Source organism: Camarhynchus parvulus, chromosome 13, assembly GCF_901933205.1.
Source record: "Camarhynchus parvulus chromosome 13, STF_HiC, whole genome shotgun sequence".
Taxonomy (NCBI): Eukaryota; Metazoa; Chordata; class Aves; order Passeriformes; family Thraupidae; genus Camarhynchus; species Camarhynchus parvulus.
Genome location: NC_044583.1, coordinates 17,242,320 through 17,262,230, shown reverse-complemented (window position 1 = coordinate 17,262,230; position 19,911 = coordinate 17,242,320). Strand labels below are relative to the sequence as shown.

The window sequence follows — 19,911 nt, the reverse complement described above, 5'->3', positions numbered from 1 at the left end:
CCAGAATTCCCTGTTCCCTGCAGCTGGAGCTGTTGGCCTCGTGCACTCGTGTGTCCTTTAGGGTCTGCCACCTCCCCAGGCTCTCAGACCTTTGCTGCTTCCCGAGTTGTTCTTCAGCTCTGTGTTTCAAACCCCCTTTTCCCTCACTCTGTCTTTTCTCCCTGGTGCTTGAAGTTTTCCTTGGGTTGTCTTGTCTCTTGTTCTTACTGTGTTCATTAATTCCTGCTGATGAATGTAAAATCCGGGTTATGAGCTGCCAGTAGCACCAGGTACCAGCAGGAAGAAAAATCTCCTTGTACTCCAAACTGTACAAACCTGGAATAAGGAAGTTCTTGCCCTGAAGTCTTGAACTAATTTTCTTCTGTTAACAGCTCATTAAGAGAAATCCTCCTGCTCATCTTTTTATGGAAAACAACACCTCATGAGGCAGCTCAGCAGCTCAGAGCCCCCTTTTACTGCCTTTTCTTTTTTTTTTTTACAGTTCATCTTAGTTTTTATTCATGTCACATTTATTGATAAATTACTTGAACGTGCTGCTTTCATGTTTTATAATGAAGCAAATAGAGTGTACTTTTACTAATGTGCAGTCCTGTAGTGATCATGGTTTCCAGGAGAGGCTGTTTTACTGTTCCATGTCTCTCCCTGTGGATAGGTGTGCTCCCCTGCACCCCATAGCAGTTTCTGACTGTTCCCAGTACTGCACTGGGAGCATGGAGAGGTAGGAGACCAGAGGCAGGACAATGCTGTGCTTCTCTTCAGGGTGCTTCTTTCTGAAGGATTGATGTTCCCACATTGTTTGCAGTTTCCAGAGCAGCTTGAGGCTGTTTGTCCTTTGGGCTGGACACTCCCCTCAGCCTTTCAGCTCAGTGGGTTCCTCGTGGAGGGGCAGAAATGAGCCCTGGGATGGTTGTGCTCCTCCTGCAGCTTCGTGAGGGCTGGCAGTGTCACAAAAGGTCCCAAACCTTCGAGCTTTTCCAGCTCTCTAACCTTTGGTGGTAAAATGGGAGGGCAGCCAGGTTTTGGTGTCACTTTGTCATCTCCTGGAAGTGGGGGCAGGCCTTGGTGCCTCACTGTCACACATCACTTTAAAGACAGACATTTTCCAGCTTAAGAAGAGAAATAAAGGATGTTTAATTTGCAGAACCAGACACTGGGAAAACAGTGTTTGTGATCAGTGACAGGTTAACTCCTGAGACAGAGGAAACTGTTTCCACTTGTCCTTAGCTGGGATTCTAAGATTTCACAGAGGTAAATTGTTCCAGAGTAGATATTTCCCTCAACAGTTGGTTCCTGTGGAAATTTCATGCCATTGAAGAGTCATTCAGTTTTTCACTTTATTTTCCTTTGAAATTTCTAATGTTCACTTTCCTTGGTGTGATCCTGTTGAAGGTGTCTGATTTAAAGTGAGTATTGGATATTTATATTGGTTGTCTGTTGTATTTTTATATAAATTAGGCTTCCAAAACCGTGAACTCCCATGTATTTCCCCACTCCTGCTGGCTTGACTATAAAAGCTCAAACCTGACCATAATTGTCCAGCTTTGTGCATTCACATGGAGATTTTTTTGTTTCTGCATTTAATTTAATTTCCAAAAGACGTTAAAGAGATTTCAGTGATGGAAGTGCTTAAATGGTTTTAATCAGGCTTTGATGTGCACAAATCATTAAAGCGAGGAGGATGAAGAGATCAGAGTCCCCAGTTCCCTTTGTGTGCCTGGGCTGCAGAGGAACTCGGGGAGGAGGAAGTGTTCAGGAAATCCCAAAGGCACAGGACAGGGGAAAACAGCCTCAAGCTGTGCCAGGGGAGCTTGAGGCTGGAAATTGGGAAAATTCCTCCATGGAAAGGGCTGTCCTGCCTCCCCCAGGCTGCCCAGGGCAGGGCTGGAGCCCCATCCCTGCCTGGCTTTAAATGTGCAGGTGGCACTTTGGGGACTTGGGGCAGTGGGAATGTTGGACTCGAGGATCTTGGAGGGCTTTTCCAGCCTAAACAATTCTATAATTCTGTTTTTCCCACAGGGAAGGGGAACAGCAAACCAAAAAAAGCTACATCAAAATGGGAATTTGATTTGTGTGATGTCGTGCGTTTCGTGGGCAGAGGAATAGCCAGAGTTTCTGTGGAAAAAAAAAATAATCTGAGAGATCTGCCAATGTAACTTTCCAATTACTTTACAATTAACATAAGCATTTCCTTATTTAAAGATATTTTTAAATTCTTTGGTCAAAATCCAGATTTGAAAATATTAGCATGGAAATTTCAGAGAATTGAATATGGGAAACAGGTTGAAGAACTTAAGGGAATATGTTGTAACTTCACAAAGTTGTCCTGTGCTTTGGCATAAATAAAATAAACCTAATGGAAATTACTGAGTGAAAAATGTTGAATTTTACAAAAATCTCCTAATATTATTGTATTTTTGTAACTTCGAGAGGCCTTGAAGCACAAAGATTGGCCAAGAGGAGGTTAAATGGATTCATGTACTGATATTTTTCCTGTGTTTTTTTTTAATGTTCTGAGTTGTCCTCTATGGAACAGAACTTCCTGAGAGTTTGTTTGTGTGCTTTGAGGAGGTTTTTATATTTTGGAGTGAGGTGCTGTGTTTGTTTGACATTTCCCATTGAGCCTTCCAGTTCCCCTCTGACTCTCACTGGTGTGGAGCTGCTGGAATCCCCCTGGCTGTGGGTGAAAAGCCCTGTGGCCACATGGAATATTGGTTTAAATTGCCTGGTGAAGTTTGGGGTTTCTAGTTAATGAATTTATTTTTAAATTAATTAATTTAGATGTAATTTAGCCTTCTAATGCTGATAGGATAAATTAGCATCATATTATAGCATTGATTTGCCATGGTGGAACGTGGTGTTTGGTGTAAAGCAGCCCTTAAAAGATAAAGGGTGAAAAGGTTTTTCCTGGAGCAATTGCTCGTGCTGAAAGAGCTCCACTAATTATATTTAATGAGCAAAAAACACAAGTAAGGACTTTGCACTGTGACACATTCTTAGCCAATAATTACCAGAAATATGTTTTAATAGGAGACTTTTAACAAGTAGTCTTCAGTTTAAATTTGTTAATCACTAATAGCCTCCTAAAAAATACTTTCTTCAGGTTTTTTCTTCAGGTTTTTTTTTCTTCAGCTTTCTCTTTTTTTTTAGTGGAAAAAGTTGCATTATTTCCTGGCCAAGTGAAGCAAGGTCCATGCTGAACTGGCATTTAGAAATGTTTTTGTTTGTTTTTTCTTATTTATTCAGAGGAATGTTTAAATCCATCCAGTCATGATTTGCTGACAGACTTGAAGCTCAAGATGGTCAGAAATGGGTGTGGTTTAATCTTCATTGCTATTTTAGAGTAGGAGATTTGGATCTCATTAGCTGCTCTAATGGGCTGATTCCTTGCTATGCAATTTATTTCAATGCATTATTCAATTTTTAAAAATTATTATGTGTGACTCTCACTATGAATAGTGAATCATACCTTAAAAAAAAATTAATTTGAACTTGTGCTTAGGAGAATTCCATTAATTGAGCCCCTGGCTGGGGTGCCCGTCAGTGCCCGGTGCCTGCTGAGCTGCTGCAGTTCCCACCATGGAATTTCTGTGGCACTTGAGGCAGTTTTGGCTCTTCCAGAGACATTTCCAGGCTCCAGCTCTGACCCAGCTCGGTGTAAAGTAGCCTCTTGCATGAAGGGTTTTGAAACCCAACTGAATTTTGACTCAGCTTTTGCAATGTCCTTGTGTTTGTCTTTAACTTCGTGCCACAAAATGCTGAATTTCTTTTTCTGGTGGCAAAACTCACCGAGTCTCCCTGGCTGGAAGTGAAATGTCTTGGTAGAATTCTGTGTTTTGTACTTTATTGTCTTTTGGTTTACGGCCACATCCAGAAAAGTGCAAAAAGTTGTAAGAACTTGGGGGAAAAAAAACCAAACATTGTTATTTTGAGAAAATATGATGTCATTTATATTAAAAGAGTTTGTGCAGCTAAATTAACATTTATCAACTGTTTTCCTGAGGTAAAAGACACCTCACTAAATGTCCTGTTACTCAGTGGGGGCAGAAATGTGAATGTTTTTCTGAATTTGCTCAGGGGGATTATAAAGTACAGGTGGCATTTAGTAGGCAGGATGAAAAGGGAAAACTTTCCAAGGTTTTGAGCAGTGTTTGTTTGGAAGCACAGCACATCAAAGCTGTGGCTTTCCTGCTGCATTTCAGCTTCCCTCTCTGGATAGTTCTGGGCCCTTCCTCTCGCTTCCAAATTTTTTTGCTTTTCCTGCAAATCTTAAATGCTCCTCTTCCCTGGGTTTTTCCAGAGTTTTAACTACTCTGTGCTCTCATCTTCAGCATGTTGAAATTTAAAAAGAAAGTTTGGAGGTACCAGGAAACACCCCAGGTCTCAAAGCTGTCATGTTCTGACAGCAGATTTTAGACAAGTAGGAAATGATGCTGAGTTTGGTAAGCCCTTTGAATACGAGTTAGGGCTGAAAACTGGGAGGGAAAACTTGTGTTCTCACTTCTGTGTACTCAGAATTGGGGATTTAGTGAAATCTGTAAAGCAATCCTAGAACTGCTGCAGGTGCCAGTGGGGAGCACTGCCCTGTGAGAGTTCCAGCCACCACTTTTGAAAAGGTACTGGTAATAATGAATTGGTGGTAATGTAGAAAATCCATTGCTGCTGCCCTGGATCCACCCCGGTGGTTTTGGGGCTTCCCCTGCACTTGTGCTGGGAACAGCCTGGACACAGATTTCCCTGTAGGCCTCTCACTTGTTCTGTGGCTCACCCCAACTGGTTTCCCATGGTTCTGGGGACAGTTAAGTCATTGAACAATGCAGTTTTTAATTCTGGTTGCCCTGCTCCCCAGCATCCTCCTGCTCTCCCTCCATCCCTCACAAGCACATTACAGAATTATTATCTCAGACCCTGAGTGGGGGATGCAGCACAGTGGGGGAACCTTGGTCACGATGGGAAGTCCAAGATGAATGTCTTGTGAGACAGTGCAGACATGATCTTACACCAGGGCTGGAGGAAGTGACAGTTAAACCAGGGTAAAGGCTCTGATAAACTTCTCTGCTTTCTTTTTCTGTAGTTGAGGTGGGAGAAGGATGTGAACCTTGAGTGTGATTTTGCCTTTTGCCTTTTCACTCCTGGTTTAGATGGCACCTCATTAAAGCCTTGTCTGCTGTTTCAAATCTTACACAGAGCAGATTTATCTGAGAATTTCTGTCAAGTGAATACTTTCTTAATCCTACTGCCACAGAGTTCGTAGTACTCAAATGTAATGATGTCTTTTATGGAAGTAAATTATTGGGAGGAAGTCAGAATGATAATAGCCAGATTAATGTTAGATGTCTGAATAACTATTGCTTAATAAAATCTAAATGCCAATTGTCTTGGCTTCAAAGTTTAAGCAGATGAACATGTAGGCACAGGAATTGGGTTATTAAGTTTCTGCCCAATTAAAGGGCAGAAATTTGTTGGGAAACTGTGTTAGAATATGCTTTGGTTAGCCTGTGTGGACATGAAAGGATTGCATGTAAAAATGTTGAATTTTTGATGGTCCATCTTTGCACTGGGGGAATTAAAGACTCTCCCAGTGATGGAGAGTGGAAAAGATGGGAAGGATGTCCTTGGTTGAGTGGGAGGTGGAACTGGGCTGAAGTTGGCTGGGAAGAGATTTAACTGAGAAAGGAAAGAGTGCTCCTGGTGGATGGCTGAGCTGGAGGTCAGTGTGCACTGCTGGTGAGGTGATCTCAGCTGAGGCATCTCAGGGTAAGGAATTTCACTGCCTGGTTAAGAAAGCCCCCTGTTCCTCAGAGCAGATATTGCAGGATGAAGCAAATAGAAATGCAGAGCCTTGGGAGGACAAAGTTGAAATTCAGCTTTGCTGAGCAGCAGCAGCTTCACTTCCCTCTCCTGGCTGGGGCTGGTCCTTGTGGCAGGGGTTCATTGAGGCTCCTGTGCCTTTTCTGACCTGGAATCCTGACCTGGCCTGGCCTAGGTGCAGAAAATGACAATTTTAGTGGCTTTGTGGTGTCAGTCCCTTTGCTCTGAGTCAGGGGTGGCACTGTGGGATCTGGGCTGTCTCCCAGGATGGAGCCTGGGGACAGAGGGACAGAGGGACAGTGGCTGGAGGAGTGACCCTCCCTCTGCTCCCTGCCACGCAGAGAGGAGGAGGCAGCAGGGCTCTGTGCTCTCACTTGCTGCCCTTTCCTGTTCCTCTCCCCTTCCTGAAGAGACAGGACAGAAAGGAGGGACTGGTGTCCTTTGGGCAGCTCCCTGTGAAGGAAAGAGTTGGGAATTCATTTCTGTGTTCATCAGGGAGGGGGGACCAGACGTGTTCCCTCCTGGGTAGTACTTCTGCACAAAAATCAGACATTTAAGATGTGTGGTTGTGCATTTTTAAGGTCCCTTGAGTGAATTACATCAAACCAGTCTTGCAAATTCTCGGATATAAACAATTTTAAGTTGTTTTAGTAGTATGATTTTAAAATGGGCTTAAAAATGGTTTTAAATGAGCTGCACTGCAAGTGCTGAATTTAGAAATGTCCTCCTTGACTTGGCTTCTAAAATCCAGTTGCTGGGAGTTCACTTTCACCTTAGTTCTTTTACCTCACCTTGGCAGGAGGTGTGGAACTGGATGATTTTTAAAGTCTCTTCCAACCCAAACTCCATTTCTCCCTTGCTTCTGTGCGCTGAATCTGATGTATGATGAATGATGCACCCAGTTCTCATCTGGACTTGTTAAATGAAATATTACACTTACAGAGCCTCTTTCTAAAGGATCCCCAAGTCCTTTTCCAGTGGTTAGTGTTCAGTTACAAATGATCACTGTAATTCTTTTATCCACCATCGCTGTGTGTTGGCTTCTCAGGTGGAAGATGCTGACTGATCCTCAGGTAACCTGATATTTGAGGGGTGAAGGGGAGTCTGGCAGCTAAAACTCAGAAGCAGGATGTAATTACTTGCACCATCACTTGTCTGAGACGTTGGAATGAAGGCAGTGCTCCCACAGAAGTGCTCTGGAATTCTCTCAGCTAACGGTGGTGAAGGATTTGTGCTGCTTTGTCTGGGGAGCAGCACAAGCCCAGGCGCATCCTGCTTGCTGGGGATTTCTGGGTGCTCCAGAGCTGAGTGGGAAGGAGAAGTGCCTGCAGCAAACTGCTGGCTCTGCCCTCCCTGGGAGTTCTTGTCAAACATTAACCAGACCTAGGCCAACTCACTTTTTTATTATTTTTATTTAAAGCTCTCCCACCCGCAGTACCTACAAAGGTGTTCCCAGACAGCTCTTGGGGCACTTTGTGTTCTCCCTGGTGAATGTGCAGTAGGAACTCCTGATGTGAGGGGTGGGATAGAAGCATTTGTGTTTGTATTGTAGAAATAAGAAACGTTTATGTTTCAGTTAGTGGTGAATCTGATTTATATTTGTGTCATATTACCAGTACAATTGTATTTGAATTGGATTCCCAAGAGCTCAAATGAAACCTTGGAAAGAGGGAGCTGGAGCTGTGGAGAAGTTCATTCTCATCAAAATAGCTGAGTAGGATGGTGGCTCAGGGTTTCCTGTGTTCACCTGTGCAGCCTCTCCCTGTGATTCCGAGTTCCTGGGATGGAATTTTGGAATCCTGGTTCTATCCCAGCCTTTCCTTTGGCAGAGCGGGTCCCAAGTGCTCCAGGAGCCATCCCAAACCAAATTCCCTCCCTTGGCATGGAGCCTCTGTGGCAGAAGGTGAGGGACAGAAACAGAAAACTTCATGCTTTTGAGAAGCTGGGGTTTTTCTCTGTCTGGACACATTCAAAAACTACTTGAATTCTGTGTAAACTCTTATTTTTAATTATGTTCCTTGTTTCAGTTATAAAACTCTGAAGGTGACTCTGCTGCTTCTGTATTTGCACCATGACAGTTATCTTCTAAACCTGTCCTGGAGAATCATCCTGTTTGTGCTTTTTTGGGCAAAGCTGTATTGTTTTAGTGGGAAATGTTATATTTTTTTCAGTGTTTTTCTTCTTCACCATCACATAGAATATGGAAGTTAAGATTATATGTACACTTCTGCAAGTAGCTCTTGGTGACACCAGGGCATGTTCCTCTTTGTGTGTCAGTGTTTTTGTGTTAATTTTGTTATTGCAGGACAGTTATTTTTCAATATCTCCTTTTTAAACAGCTCCTCTGGGAGTGTGTTTTATTAAAAGCTGACAGAGTAGCATTTTAGGCTCATGCACATGATTTCAGGGCAGGATTTGTGGTGATGCCCTGCTTGATGCACAGCCTGGGAGAAGTGTCCTGTGCCAGCTCCTGAGATGCCCCTTGCCCGTGGTAAAAAGAATATTTAAAATAATCAACAGGCATCTTTGGATGCAGCATTAAGGCAGCTTCAGGTATTCTTAAATGCCTCCTGAAAATATCATTCCTTGGTACAGGCAGGCTCTCCAGCTCTTTTTCCCCTTCCTTTTAAGAAAAAAGGATGAAATCATGGGAGCTGGGTGTGCCCCCGCAGCTGGGTGTGCCCCACACAGAGCTGGGATCCTGCACGTTCCCTCTCAGCCTGCTTATCCTTGCTAGCCAAAATTGGGCTTTCATGGCAGCCAATTAACCAATTAACTGTTTGATTCCTCTTGCTCACAAACCCATTGAGATTGAAGAAGCCCTGGAGTTAGCTGAGGATGTCTAGAAGGAAGTGGAGGTGTTGCAGCAGGCTTTGAAGGTGCCCTGCTGGCTGCTGGGGTGTTTGGGGTCGGATCCCTGTGCATGGGCTGCCTGTGCAGGGGTCCTGGGCCAGCCTGCCCTTTGATGGTTTTGCCTCACAGAGCCTGGGAAGATGAGGAGATGCTGCTGGTGCTGAGCTGGAGCGAGGGCTTGGGTGCCTGATGTGGTTCAGGGGGTGAGAAGGGTTTGGCCAAGGTCCTCTCTCTTTTAACAGCTTTGCCAGGAGAACTCAGGCAGTGTGGGTGTGCTGGTTGGGGTTTGTCTTTAGTCTGGAGTCTCCAAAAGCCCCAGAGCTGGGATGTGCCCCCTGCCCGGAGCTGAGGGAGTGGGAGGAGAACGCAGCACCAACACTGGCATTTCGTCCCACAGGTTACACACCCAAGGGGATGATCTCTCAAACCAAAGGCATGCCCTTGTTGGATTAGGGATGAGCAGAAATACCAGGTGGGATTTAGGAAGAGGTTGGAAGGAGAAAGGAAAGCTGTGTCTGGTCTGGGGGATGTGGTGGTGCTGGTGTTGATGTGCTTGGTGTGCCTGGAGCAGCCTGGAATGGTGCTTCAGGAATACACACAGGGGAGGCTGGGCCAGGAGTTTCTGTGAATTCCCTGCTGCATTTCCTGCTGGCTTTCAGCTCTTCCTGTTGAGCTGGAGCAGAGGCGTGAGATCTGAAGGGTTGGTTGTGCAGGGAAATCTCAGACACAGGGACTGTTCAAAGTACAGTGGGACACTGCAGGAGGAGTGACTCAAACCATGTGGAGTCCAACTTCCTAAAAATGGAAATACTCTACTGTGCTTTAGGCCTCTTCTCTGATTTTTAAAAAAATTTTTGAACTTCTCTTTTCCCAGATATGGCAACTAAGGTGACTTTGGCCCTTGCTGCAGGGACATTGCTCTGGCTCTGCTCCTCCTTCACTCTTTGGCTCAGGCCACCTGGGAAAAGGGGAATTTTAGCAGGATTATCTTGGTAGCACGAGGTACAAGGCAGCAAGTTCTCCATGTTCCAGGCCTGTGCAGGGAGGAGCAGAGGTGCTGTCCTTGTTCCCAGAGGATGGGGCAGGAGTGGTGGGAACAGTGCATTTTAGTGGATATTAAAGGTTTGTTACAACTTCAAATGGTCTGAAAACTGAACTCCTGCAGTTTCCTACCTGCTGGAGTTAAATGCCAGCAGTGCTGATCAGCAGCCAGGCCTTGGCCATCTGCCTTTCAAAGTACCTCTCCTTGCTTGCCCTGAGCATGGGAACATTTCCCTTCTGGTGCTGTGGAGGATTGGGTTGGGGTGGGAAGTTGTCTGAAGTACAGAGCTAAGGAAGCCCCACGAACTTCCTCTATTTACACATTTCATGCTGGTGTGATTTTAATGGCCTTGTACACATTATAGGCACTTAAAATAGCTCTGTGTGGAGATTGGATGATTAGATACCAACAAGTCTAACTTGTATCACAGTCAAACTATTTGCTCTAATAAAAAATGTAAAAGAGTTAAAGAAAGCTAAACTAAATCCCCACAGAGTCAAGGTGACTCCCCATGAGGGTGTTTATCATTTACTGTGTTACAAGGGCTGGGGAGGAGTGGTTAAAAGTGTCATTAACTGGTGTCTTTCTGATGACTAATTTTACATTGACCTGGGCAGGTACAGCCAGATCAGCTCTGGGTTTGCACCACTCCAATCTCCAGTGAATCTTTCTTGTAATGTTCCTTTTGTGTGACAATGTTGATGCAAATTATGGTTTTTCTTCAGCTCTAAGAGTTACAGGAAATGTTGATGCAATTTTAAAAGGTGATGCTTATCTCTGTAAAAAATAGTGAAGGTCTTTATAAGTATTTAACCCTCTATTTGAAAAACAGATGTAAAATTCTTTGTTAAGATTATAATATTCTGGATATATAGCTGTATGTAATTCCTGATCTTAGTGTATTAGTGAGGATGAACCATCCAGAACCAGATCCTATTCCCTGCCTCAAAATTTGCTTTTAATAGTAAATGTCATGGACTCAGACTGTTCCAGTTGGCTTTAACTGATCAGTGTCTGTAATTAAATCTGATATTTATCTGTGTTGAAATCCTACATATGTGACAAATTGGATTGCAGTCTCAACTGTGCTTTTCAAGCCTCAAACTTCTAAAACAAGTTTGTCATGAATGCCAGAATGATCCCAGGAGTTTGCTGGCCACATTCCAGTGCCAGGGCCCTCTCTCAGCCCTGGTGGCCACCTGTGGTTACATGAGTTCAGCAGGTTGCAGGAGAACTGGAGAAAAAATTGATTTTACATAAAATGTAAGTTGTATTCATGGCTTTGGTATCAGCACAGCGATGGGTTTTGCCAGTGCTTGGACCTTGTTTGCCAGGCAGGGAGATACAACAAACCTGGTGCCTTAGAAGGCATCAAAGATCTCAACTTACACCCTGGGTTTGGGCTGCTCTGGGCAGCCTCTGAGATTTCAGAGCAGTAGGCAGAGTGAAGCCAAATGGGGAAGAAATGTAAGAGGCAAAAAGGTCACTGAGGTGAGAAGATTCATGTTTTAAAAACTGATGGGTTGAAATTTTCTTGTTGAGAATGCAATAGCTGGGCTTGCACAGCTTTCAGAGTCATGCTCTAGCAAGTCATTTATTATTTTTAATAATCAGCTGTCTAAAGACATGAAATAATGATTTTCTAAGCAGCCAGCATTTTCATTTTAGACTGCAAATTATGTGGTGGAACGTCAGTGTCTTTCCTGGATGCACCAACTCTACTTTGTGCCGATCAGGAAAGAACATTTCTAAATCTCTTGGTGCAGAGTTTAGCACACGTTGTGGGTGCCCTGGATCCCTGGCAGTGCCCAGGGCCAGGCTGGGCAGGGCTGGGAGCACCTGGGCAGTGGGAGGTGTCCCTGCCATGGCAGGGGTGGCTCTGGGTGGGCTTTGAGGTCCCTCCCAGCCCAAACCATCCTGGGGTTTGATGTTAAAGGAGTTAGTGGCACCTTTTTTATCATCTCATTTTGTTTACTCCTTTATGTCCCAATGCTGTGTCAAGCTCAGGGGGAATCTTTTCCAACTTTTGTGTGTGTTTTGCAAGAATTTGATGTATTTCTGACTGCAGAGGAAAGTTTGTTAAGAAGGGGGATTGGCAGGTTCTTAATCTGCATTTTTGCAGTAGGAGGATATGGTCCAAGGCAAAAGGTGCATTATTGCCAGAACTTCCCTGAAATTACTGCTTTGAGTTGAAATGCCTTTTGGGGATCGGGGAGGGAGAGAGACCTGGAAACCACATCAAAGCTTGAGGTTAGAATATGTTGAAGAATGGTGCCAAAAAAAGGTATGTCAGCACCAAAAATAACCCTAATCTACAGGAGAAGTCAAGCACTGCTTCGTGGGGGGATGGCAGAACATCTGGGGGATGTGGGGGAGAAAAGGTATTTTAGAAATGAATGGGAGATGTTTGGCGTGGGCTGGAGCCGAGATGATTCGAGCGGGTGAAGTGGTTTGAAATAGCTGCTTGCCTGAGGACCTGATGGGTTTTTTTGATTTAATTTTTTTTATTGCTGCATAAAGTTTCCCTGTTAGAAGCCAGCTGTGGGCTGGGGGGGTTACAGCCCTCTGGAGGGGGCTGAAATTGGACAGTTCTGAGGAACTGTGGCCCTCAGTGGGTTCCTAACAGAGATCATTCCATGGCCAAACAGGGCCAGAGGCTGCTTGGGGACACTTAGATCCCTCCTTTGGGCGCTCTCATCCCTCCCCTGGGCCCTCACATCCCTCCTGCTTCCCTGTGTGATCAGCACTGCTCTTTTTGCTCGTAGCAACATGAACCGTGAAGACCGGAATGTGCTGCGTATGAAAGAAAGGGAAAGGCGAAATCAAGAAATTCAGCAGGGTGACGAAGCCTTCCCACCCAACTCCCCTCTCTTTGCTGAACCCTACAAAGTGGTGAGTTCCTGCACCTCAGAAAAATGCAGGGTTTACAACAGAAATCATCAGCAAATTCATGTTTTATTTTTATCTCTGTTCTTGAAAGCTCGTAGGGCAACCAAGTGTTTAAGCAGGGCTTGAAAATAAAGCTGGGCAGTCACAGCTCTACTGGCAGATTTATAATGCTTGGGAGGGGGAGGAGCCTTTATAGGGAGTGAGAAAAAGGAAAATAAAACCATCAAAATTTTTTCCTTCCTTCCTTCACCTTCTATACAGTGACTCAAAACAATTAAACTGTCCATTGTGTGCTGCCAAATTGCCATTTTTGGGGTGCTTTAGACTGTTGCTAAACTTTCTAACCTTTCATCAACATAATCCAGACTTGGATAAGTTCACAAAGAGAATGTTTAAATAGGAGGTTAATTCAAAATGCTGGAATGTTTGATATGAATATGTTTGACATGAATTATCAGCTCTAGCTAGTGCTCCAGTAGTTTGTATCTGATATTTTAGTTTGTTTTAAAGGAGTTGATTCAGTTTGTGGTCCTGCACAGCTTTCAGCCTGTGCTGGGTTTCCTTCCAGGTTGCTTTGCTGAACAGTACTGGAAAAAATAACCTAATTCTGGAATAACTAATAAAATATTATTTAATAGGTTAATTACGTAGTTCAAAACTCACTTTGAAAGCAAACCCTTCCCTTGCTGCAATTTCAGCTGGTTTGCAAGAAGTAAAACATGACTGAAAACTCTCTTCCTGCAGGAGGAAAGTTGAGAAATATCTAATGGTTTTTTTGTTCCTGTGCTTGATAACCAAATTCCACATGTGTGAAGTTAACTGGAGCTGGTTGGGGTGCATGGGGGAATTATCCAGGATCCCAGATTTGGAAAACAAGATGGTTATAGAACAAAGAACCCTTTTAACTGGGTGCAACAAACATTGTGCCAATATAAACACCAAATAAAAATTACTTACGGGGGTGAGGCTAAGTTGATTTTATTTTACTGCTAATTAAAACCTTTTAGGACTGATGCATTCTGTATTAGAGAAGTTACAGTCTGTAAGGTGACAGGGGGCATCTGCAGATTTGGAACTGGCATCCAGCTCAGCAGTGCATTAGTTGATTATTGCTGCTTCAGCTGTCCCTGCTGCTGAATTTTTAGTATGTTTTAGGGAGTTAAATATGTATTGTTAGATATTTTTAATATGTTTTGGGGAGTGAAGTTGCTGTTTTAAGAGCTAAAATTCAGAATTGGAAACTGGCAAAGATGTGTATTCTAGCTGAAATTCAGGTTGAATGCTGTAGTTATCAGACCATTTAACTTCGTGTGATTGGTTCTAAATCCCGATTTTGTGGCTTGTTGTCCCAGACCAGCAAAGAGGACAAGCTGTCGAAGCCGCATCCAGAGCATGCTGGGGAACTATGATGAGATGACAGATCTCATCGGGGAGCGGCCGCTGCAGAAGATCGTGGCCATCCCCAAGCCCTCGGTGCCCGCGGCGCCCGATGACAAACCCGTGCCCGGCTTCTTCGGGGAGCAGCGGCACGGCGCGGGCTCCCACCAGAGCAGCAAATGGACCCCGGTGGGGCCGGCCCCCAGCACCTCGGCGCAGTCCCAGAAGCGCTCCCAGGGGCTGGGGGGCCACGGGCAGCGCTCGGGGGGCGGCGCGGCCGCGGGGGCCCGGCACGAGCGCGACTCCTACGGCAGCAGCGGCCGCAAGAAGGGCCAGCACGGCTCCGAGCACTCCAAGGGCCGCTCCGGCAGCCCCGGGAAGCCGCCGGCCGTGGCCTCGCTGGCCCCCGGGCACTCCAGAGCCCACGGCAGCGAGCACCACGGCAAGGAGCACCAGCGCTCCAAATCACCCCGAGACCCCGAGCCCAGCTGGGACTCTCCCTCACGCGTGCCCTCGTTCGCCAGCGGGCAGCACTCGACCCAGTCCTTCCCCCCCTCGCTGATGTCCAAGTCCAGCTCGATGTTACAGAAACCCACTGCCTACGTCAGGCCGATGGACGGGCAGGAGTCCATGGAGCCAAAGCTTCCCTCGGAACACTACAGCAGCCAGAGCCACGGCGGCGGCGTCAATGAGCTGAAACCCAGCAGCAAGGCGCACCTGACCAAGCTGAAAATTCCCTCTCAGCCACTGGATGTAAGTTGCTGGCTCTGTCCTGCCTTCTTAAATGTAAATCCACCTGGGCTGGGATTTTCCAGCATCTCCAAAGTCCCAATTTGCCTAACCCAAATGGAGTTTTTAGTAAACACCGTGTTTTTGTTACTCAAAGCACTTTCACCTAAGCTGTATTTTCAGTGGGGAGCATGCAAAAGTAATTGGTTTTGTCTTCTGCTTCTTCAGTGTAGATACTGGGATTTTTATTAAATAAAGGCTGAGACACTCAGAAAGGCTTACTTAACCCCCAGAGGCCAATTTTCATGGAGTATTTCTCTAGTCAGGAGTTAGGGAAATTGTAGGATATCCACAAATATTTTGACAAGCTGGGTAAATACATTGTTGTTCCTGGGAGCTGAATTGACTTAGAGTTGTTGATACAATATGCCTGTATCAGATTTTCTTTTGAAGTGAGTAGCAATTACTAGATGTAATTATTATACCTTCACACCACATTGAACAGGGTGCAGAACTTTTATCAGTTGTGCTGGATATAAAATACTATTGGGTTAACAACTTGGAGGAGTTTGGTAATTCCCAAACCATTAGGACACAGACTCTGACTCCAGCTCACTTACAAGGAGAGTGCCTTTGCTAGTAATAAAGTCTCATTTCATCTCCTGTCCAACTGCTGGAATCATGGTAGCCAGAGAAAAGCTCTTGTTCCTGGGATTGCAACGGATAGCAAAGTAAGATCCAGCACACAGGTAAGGAAATCAGAAATTACAGTATTTATGAACACTTGCCACATCAATGCTGATGCAGTGAATCCTTAAGTAGCTTTGCTTCTTTCTGCTTGTGGCAGCCAGGGATGCAGAGGATTCATAGTTTGGTAATTATTGCTGTTTCTGGGATCTCTGTGTGATGAGTGTTTTACTTGGGAATGCAGTTTGTCATTCCTGTGCATTCACGGTCCTGCACTTGAATTCAGATATTATCCTGGGGCTGCTTCCAGGAAATGACTGAAAGCTGTGATTCTGTTTCCCCTCTCTACAAGTTTTTAATATCCCTGCCTGCCTGTGATCACTTTAACTGTCAAGTGAAAAGTGAGAGATTATTATCACAGTTTTGTGGATGTCATGTGTTTGCTTTTCATAACTATGACTCATGCCATAAAAACATGGATCTATCTGATGGTAAAATTGATGAAAAGAGTTAGCAAGGGCTGTTTGTGTCTATGTAGAGTCCACATGAGTCACAAAAAGGATTGAAGTTTGTTTTTAACTGTTTCTAGTCCCTGGAAAATTTGGGAGATGTTAATTTTGAGTTTTGATTTGTAGGCATCAGCCTCTGGTGAGGTGAGCTGCGTGGATGAAATCCTCAAAGTAAGTTCTTGGTGTTCTTGTTCCCTACTTTGTTGAAAGTGCAGCCATTCCCAAGGAGGGGGAAGGACTCTGCAGTGCCAGAGCCTGTCCAGGTGCAGGTTGGCACAGGAGGGCTCTGCTGGTTCTCCTCTAGCACAGGGGGACTGGGCCAAGCTGGGAGCTGAGCTGGCCCTGGGTGTTGTGGTGTGCACATCATCCCCTGGAGATCCTCACTGCATTCCTCCTCCCTGATATCCAGAACTACATTTCTTCCACCAAATTACAGTTCTTAATCCTGATATTTTAGGTTATAGTAAATGCTTTGCTGCCCCATGGCAGCACTTTCCCTCTCTCTTACCTGGGTTATTTTCCCAAGTCCTTTTACCCCTCCTGTGATACCCTGTCCTGTGTCTGCTCTCACAAAAGGATCATCAGGTCCCTCTGGAGCATTTCCATGGCTTATTATTTCCTGTGACCTTCAGTCTTCCAGGGCCTTGGGGATGCCCTGAGAGCATAGGAGGCACTTCCCAGCTGCAGGCACTTGATTTCCCCCTTTTCCTCAAATTCTACAGGCTTCCCTTTCCTAGGATTCTTCTTCCCACACACTCTGAAAGGGTCACACTCTGACTTGCACTGCAGTTTATCTTCAGGCCAGCCCAGTTGATTGATTTATGCCTTGCTGCTTGTTATTATGTCATAACTCTCTCTTCTCCTGGGTAGCAATTTAACATTCAGGTTTACATGCAAAATCTTTGTTGCACATTTGGGAAATTAAGATTTGAATATAAAGCTTAGTGAAGGGTGAACAATGAACTGAAAATTGAGAGAATCCAGATTGCAAGTTGAAACCTGATTTATTTTGTTAATAACTTTGACTTTTGTTGTGTTTCAGGAGATGACCCACTCCTGGCCTCCTCCACTGACTGCCATCCACACCCCCTGCAAAACTGAACCCTCCAAATTCCCCTTTCCAACCAAGGTCAGTGCTGAATCCAACAGTGGGTGCTGTTGAAAAAGTAACTCCAGTTAAAGATCAGGATTTTGGAACTCCTGCATTCAGTTCTGTATAATCTGGGTTTGTTTCAGTGCTTTGTGCCTCTTTATTTATCTTCACCTCATCTGTCAGCAGTGGCTTTATGAAAAATGTCCTTGGTTTTCCTCTGCTTTGCACAGACAATCTGCAAAGTTATCTGTGATACAACTCACCTTTTTAATTTTTGTTGGATAAATTCAAACTTTGGAAGCTTGGAAATGCCTTTGAGCCCTCTCCCTAAAAGGAAAGTGCTCTGCACCATTTTGTGTAGAACCAAGTGAGTTTCCCTCCATGTAGCAAAACAGAGGCTGAATGGTAAATGCTGAGAAGCTTAAATGGCCTTTTCTGCATAAACGGAGTTTTCCTCTTAGTTTGAAGTCCACTAATAGTTCTGTAAGATTTTTTTTGCATTTTCAATTACAAAAAATTAAGTCAGTTTAAGAATCACATGTTTTGCTGAAGTAATCAGTTGTTCCAAAAGATCCTCTTCCCAACCTCCTGTGTTCTTAAGAAGTGCTGAAGGGTTTAAGCAGTTAATTCCAGAGAGAAATCCACCTCTGCTGCTGCTGCTGAGAGCACAGGGCACGTGTCCAGGGGAGCTGCTGGGGCTGACACCTCTGAGGAAGGAATTCTGCTGCTGCCTCCCCTGGGCTGGGCCTGGCAGCTCCAGGGTTCCAGGGCACACTCAGGGCACTGGGAATTGTTTGCCCGGAAGAGCAGCTCTGCAGGATCCTGGAAGCCCAGGGGAGGCAGCTGTGGGTAAAGCCAGCATGGGGAGCTGACTCACCCAGGAATCCATGCTCTGGTTCCTGGGGCTGCTGATTACCAGTAAAAGATTCAACTCCACAACGTGATTTTTCTCCAGACTCAACATTTCTCTGGGCTGAATTGGGGTGCTCCACCCCTAACTTGGCAGAGCTTCAGAGTGAAGAAATTGCCCTGTTTGTCTTTTAAAAGTTACCTATGTAATAATTCAGACCATGCTCTCTCTGACCAGCTGCTGTTCTAGACACCACTTAATTGCTCTTAATTTCCTGTTTGATCCAAATTGCTCCCCAAAACAGAACATCTGAGGGAATAATTTTGAGAAGAGTTTCTCACTGAAGTTTCTACTGTCATCTCTCTGATGCCATCCTTTTATGTGAATGCTTTGACATGACCTTCCTTCTGCCAAAGGTTCCAGTCCCTGTTGGAAGGGCACATCCACAAACCTCCCCCAGACTGGTCCAGGTTCAGGTTCTCATCCCAGAGCAGGGGCAGTCCTGCTGTCACCACCTCTGTGTGATCTGTCCCTGGTCACTGCATTTTGCTTCAGTATCAAAAAAATGCAGAATTTACCATTCAGTTCTCAGCTTTACTTTGGAAGGCATACCTAGAAATAAATCCTGTTTTCTGTTTTGCTAGCATTAGATCAATATTAATCTTGCAAATATTACTTTCAGTCAGGGTTTATTTGTGTGCTATGTAAAACTGTCAGCCTGGAAATAATTCATACCTTTTCTTACAAGGAAATTCCACACCTTTCCTCATCAACAAAGGTCCTTATTCCTCTGCTTTGAGTACTCATTCCTGAACCTTTGGGGAGATATTTTCCCTTTGCATTTTGAGCACCCTTGGCTGTGGGGCTGCTTGGTTTTAGTTTCCCTGGCATTTGACTGGGTTTGGGAAGAGGAAGGTGTGCAGAAATCCCTGTGGCTGTGACCCAGAGGCCATGTAACACTGCACAGCTCTGGCAATGCCTGAACAAAAAGGAGCTTTTTCAACCTCTCAACCTGGATTGTGTCTCTTCACCCAGTTTGCAAAAAATTCCATTTATGGCTGCTCTGAGTCTTTTTGACTTTTTGCCAGCTTTTTTATTTTGTGGCTGCACATCTTAGCCGTGGAACTCTGTCAAATTCTCTCTCTGCATCCAAAGCCTATAATTTCCTCTGCCTTCTCCCCTCTGTCATTCTTGGCAGCAGCAGCTCTGCAGAATTCCAGGGAGTTAGTGAGCCATGGGCCTGTGCAGTCTGGGCCCAGAGCAGAATCCACCAAACAAAACACAGCAGTGGTTTGCTTTAATCAAGCAGTTCTGTTGGAGGAAAGCTCCTTCTCTTTAATACTGTGCTCCATTTATTGCTGAAGTGTTTCTCAGCATTGCCCCTGTGGGCAGAGCCTGGTGTGTTCTTCCTGCTCACATTAAATGAAGCTGCCCTTGGTGGACCACTTGATTTTATTTGTCAGACTCTTGGGATGGGATCACTTTCCCTGTGTGTAGGGAGTGAGTAACTCGAAGGAACCCAACCTCCTGACTGGGGCCTCTCTGATTACTATAAATATATCTAATAGTTCCCAGGAAGTCTTGGATCAGAAGAGAAAACTCCATGAAAATAGGTCAGGGAAAGTTTTATGGATGCTATGGAAAAATGCAGATTGCTGTGTCTTGATAAAAAATGTTATCCTGTGACCTAACACTCTATCATTTTATCCGTGGGCTCACGGTCAGGCACTCCAGCAATGCTGGCAGTGTTTCTGAAATGCATTGAGCAGCCCAGCTGCTGGCTGGGAGGGAAGCCTTGGCTGTGCCTGTCCCTCTGCAGAGCTGGGGCCAGCAGGAGCCTCCTGCCATCCCTTCCCTGCTGGGACACACACGCTGCTCCTGGGAAGCAGAAAGGAGATGTGACCTGAGGTTTCGGGTGTCACCTGGGAATGTCCCCCCCCAGCCCTGCTGCCTTCTGTCCAGCTGGAGAATTCCTCTCTCCAGGTGGTTTTGTCAGAGTTTTTGTTTCCTGCTCCAGAGTCTTCCCTGTGTAACCTCAGTCTATTCTACTTTGCTTTAAAGGATTCCCTTCCTT

General features: G+C 45.1%; 1 protein-coding gene across 1 annotated transcript in view; it reads left to right on the top strand.

The window, feature by feature from the left end:
- The window catches only part of AFF4 (AF4/FMR2 family member 4), a 45,411-nt gene that overhangs the window by 4,155 nt on the left and 21,345 nt on the right, over positions 1 to 19,911 (top strand). The window contains 5 exon segments of the mRNA XM_030957201.1: positions 12,469 to 12,595; positions 13,945 to 13,968; positions 13,970 to 14,722; positions 16,021 to 16,065; positions 16,937 to 17,023. Coding sequence (XP_030813061.1) covers positions 12,473 to 12,595; positions 13,945 to 13,968; positions 13,970 to 14,722; positions 16,021 to 16,065; positions 16,937 to 17,023 — 1,032 coding nt within the window. The 5' untranslated portion in view covers positions 12,469 to 12,472.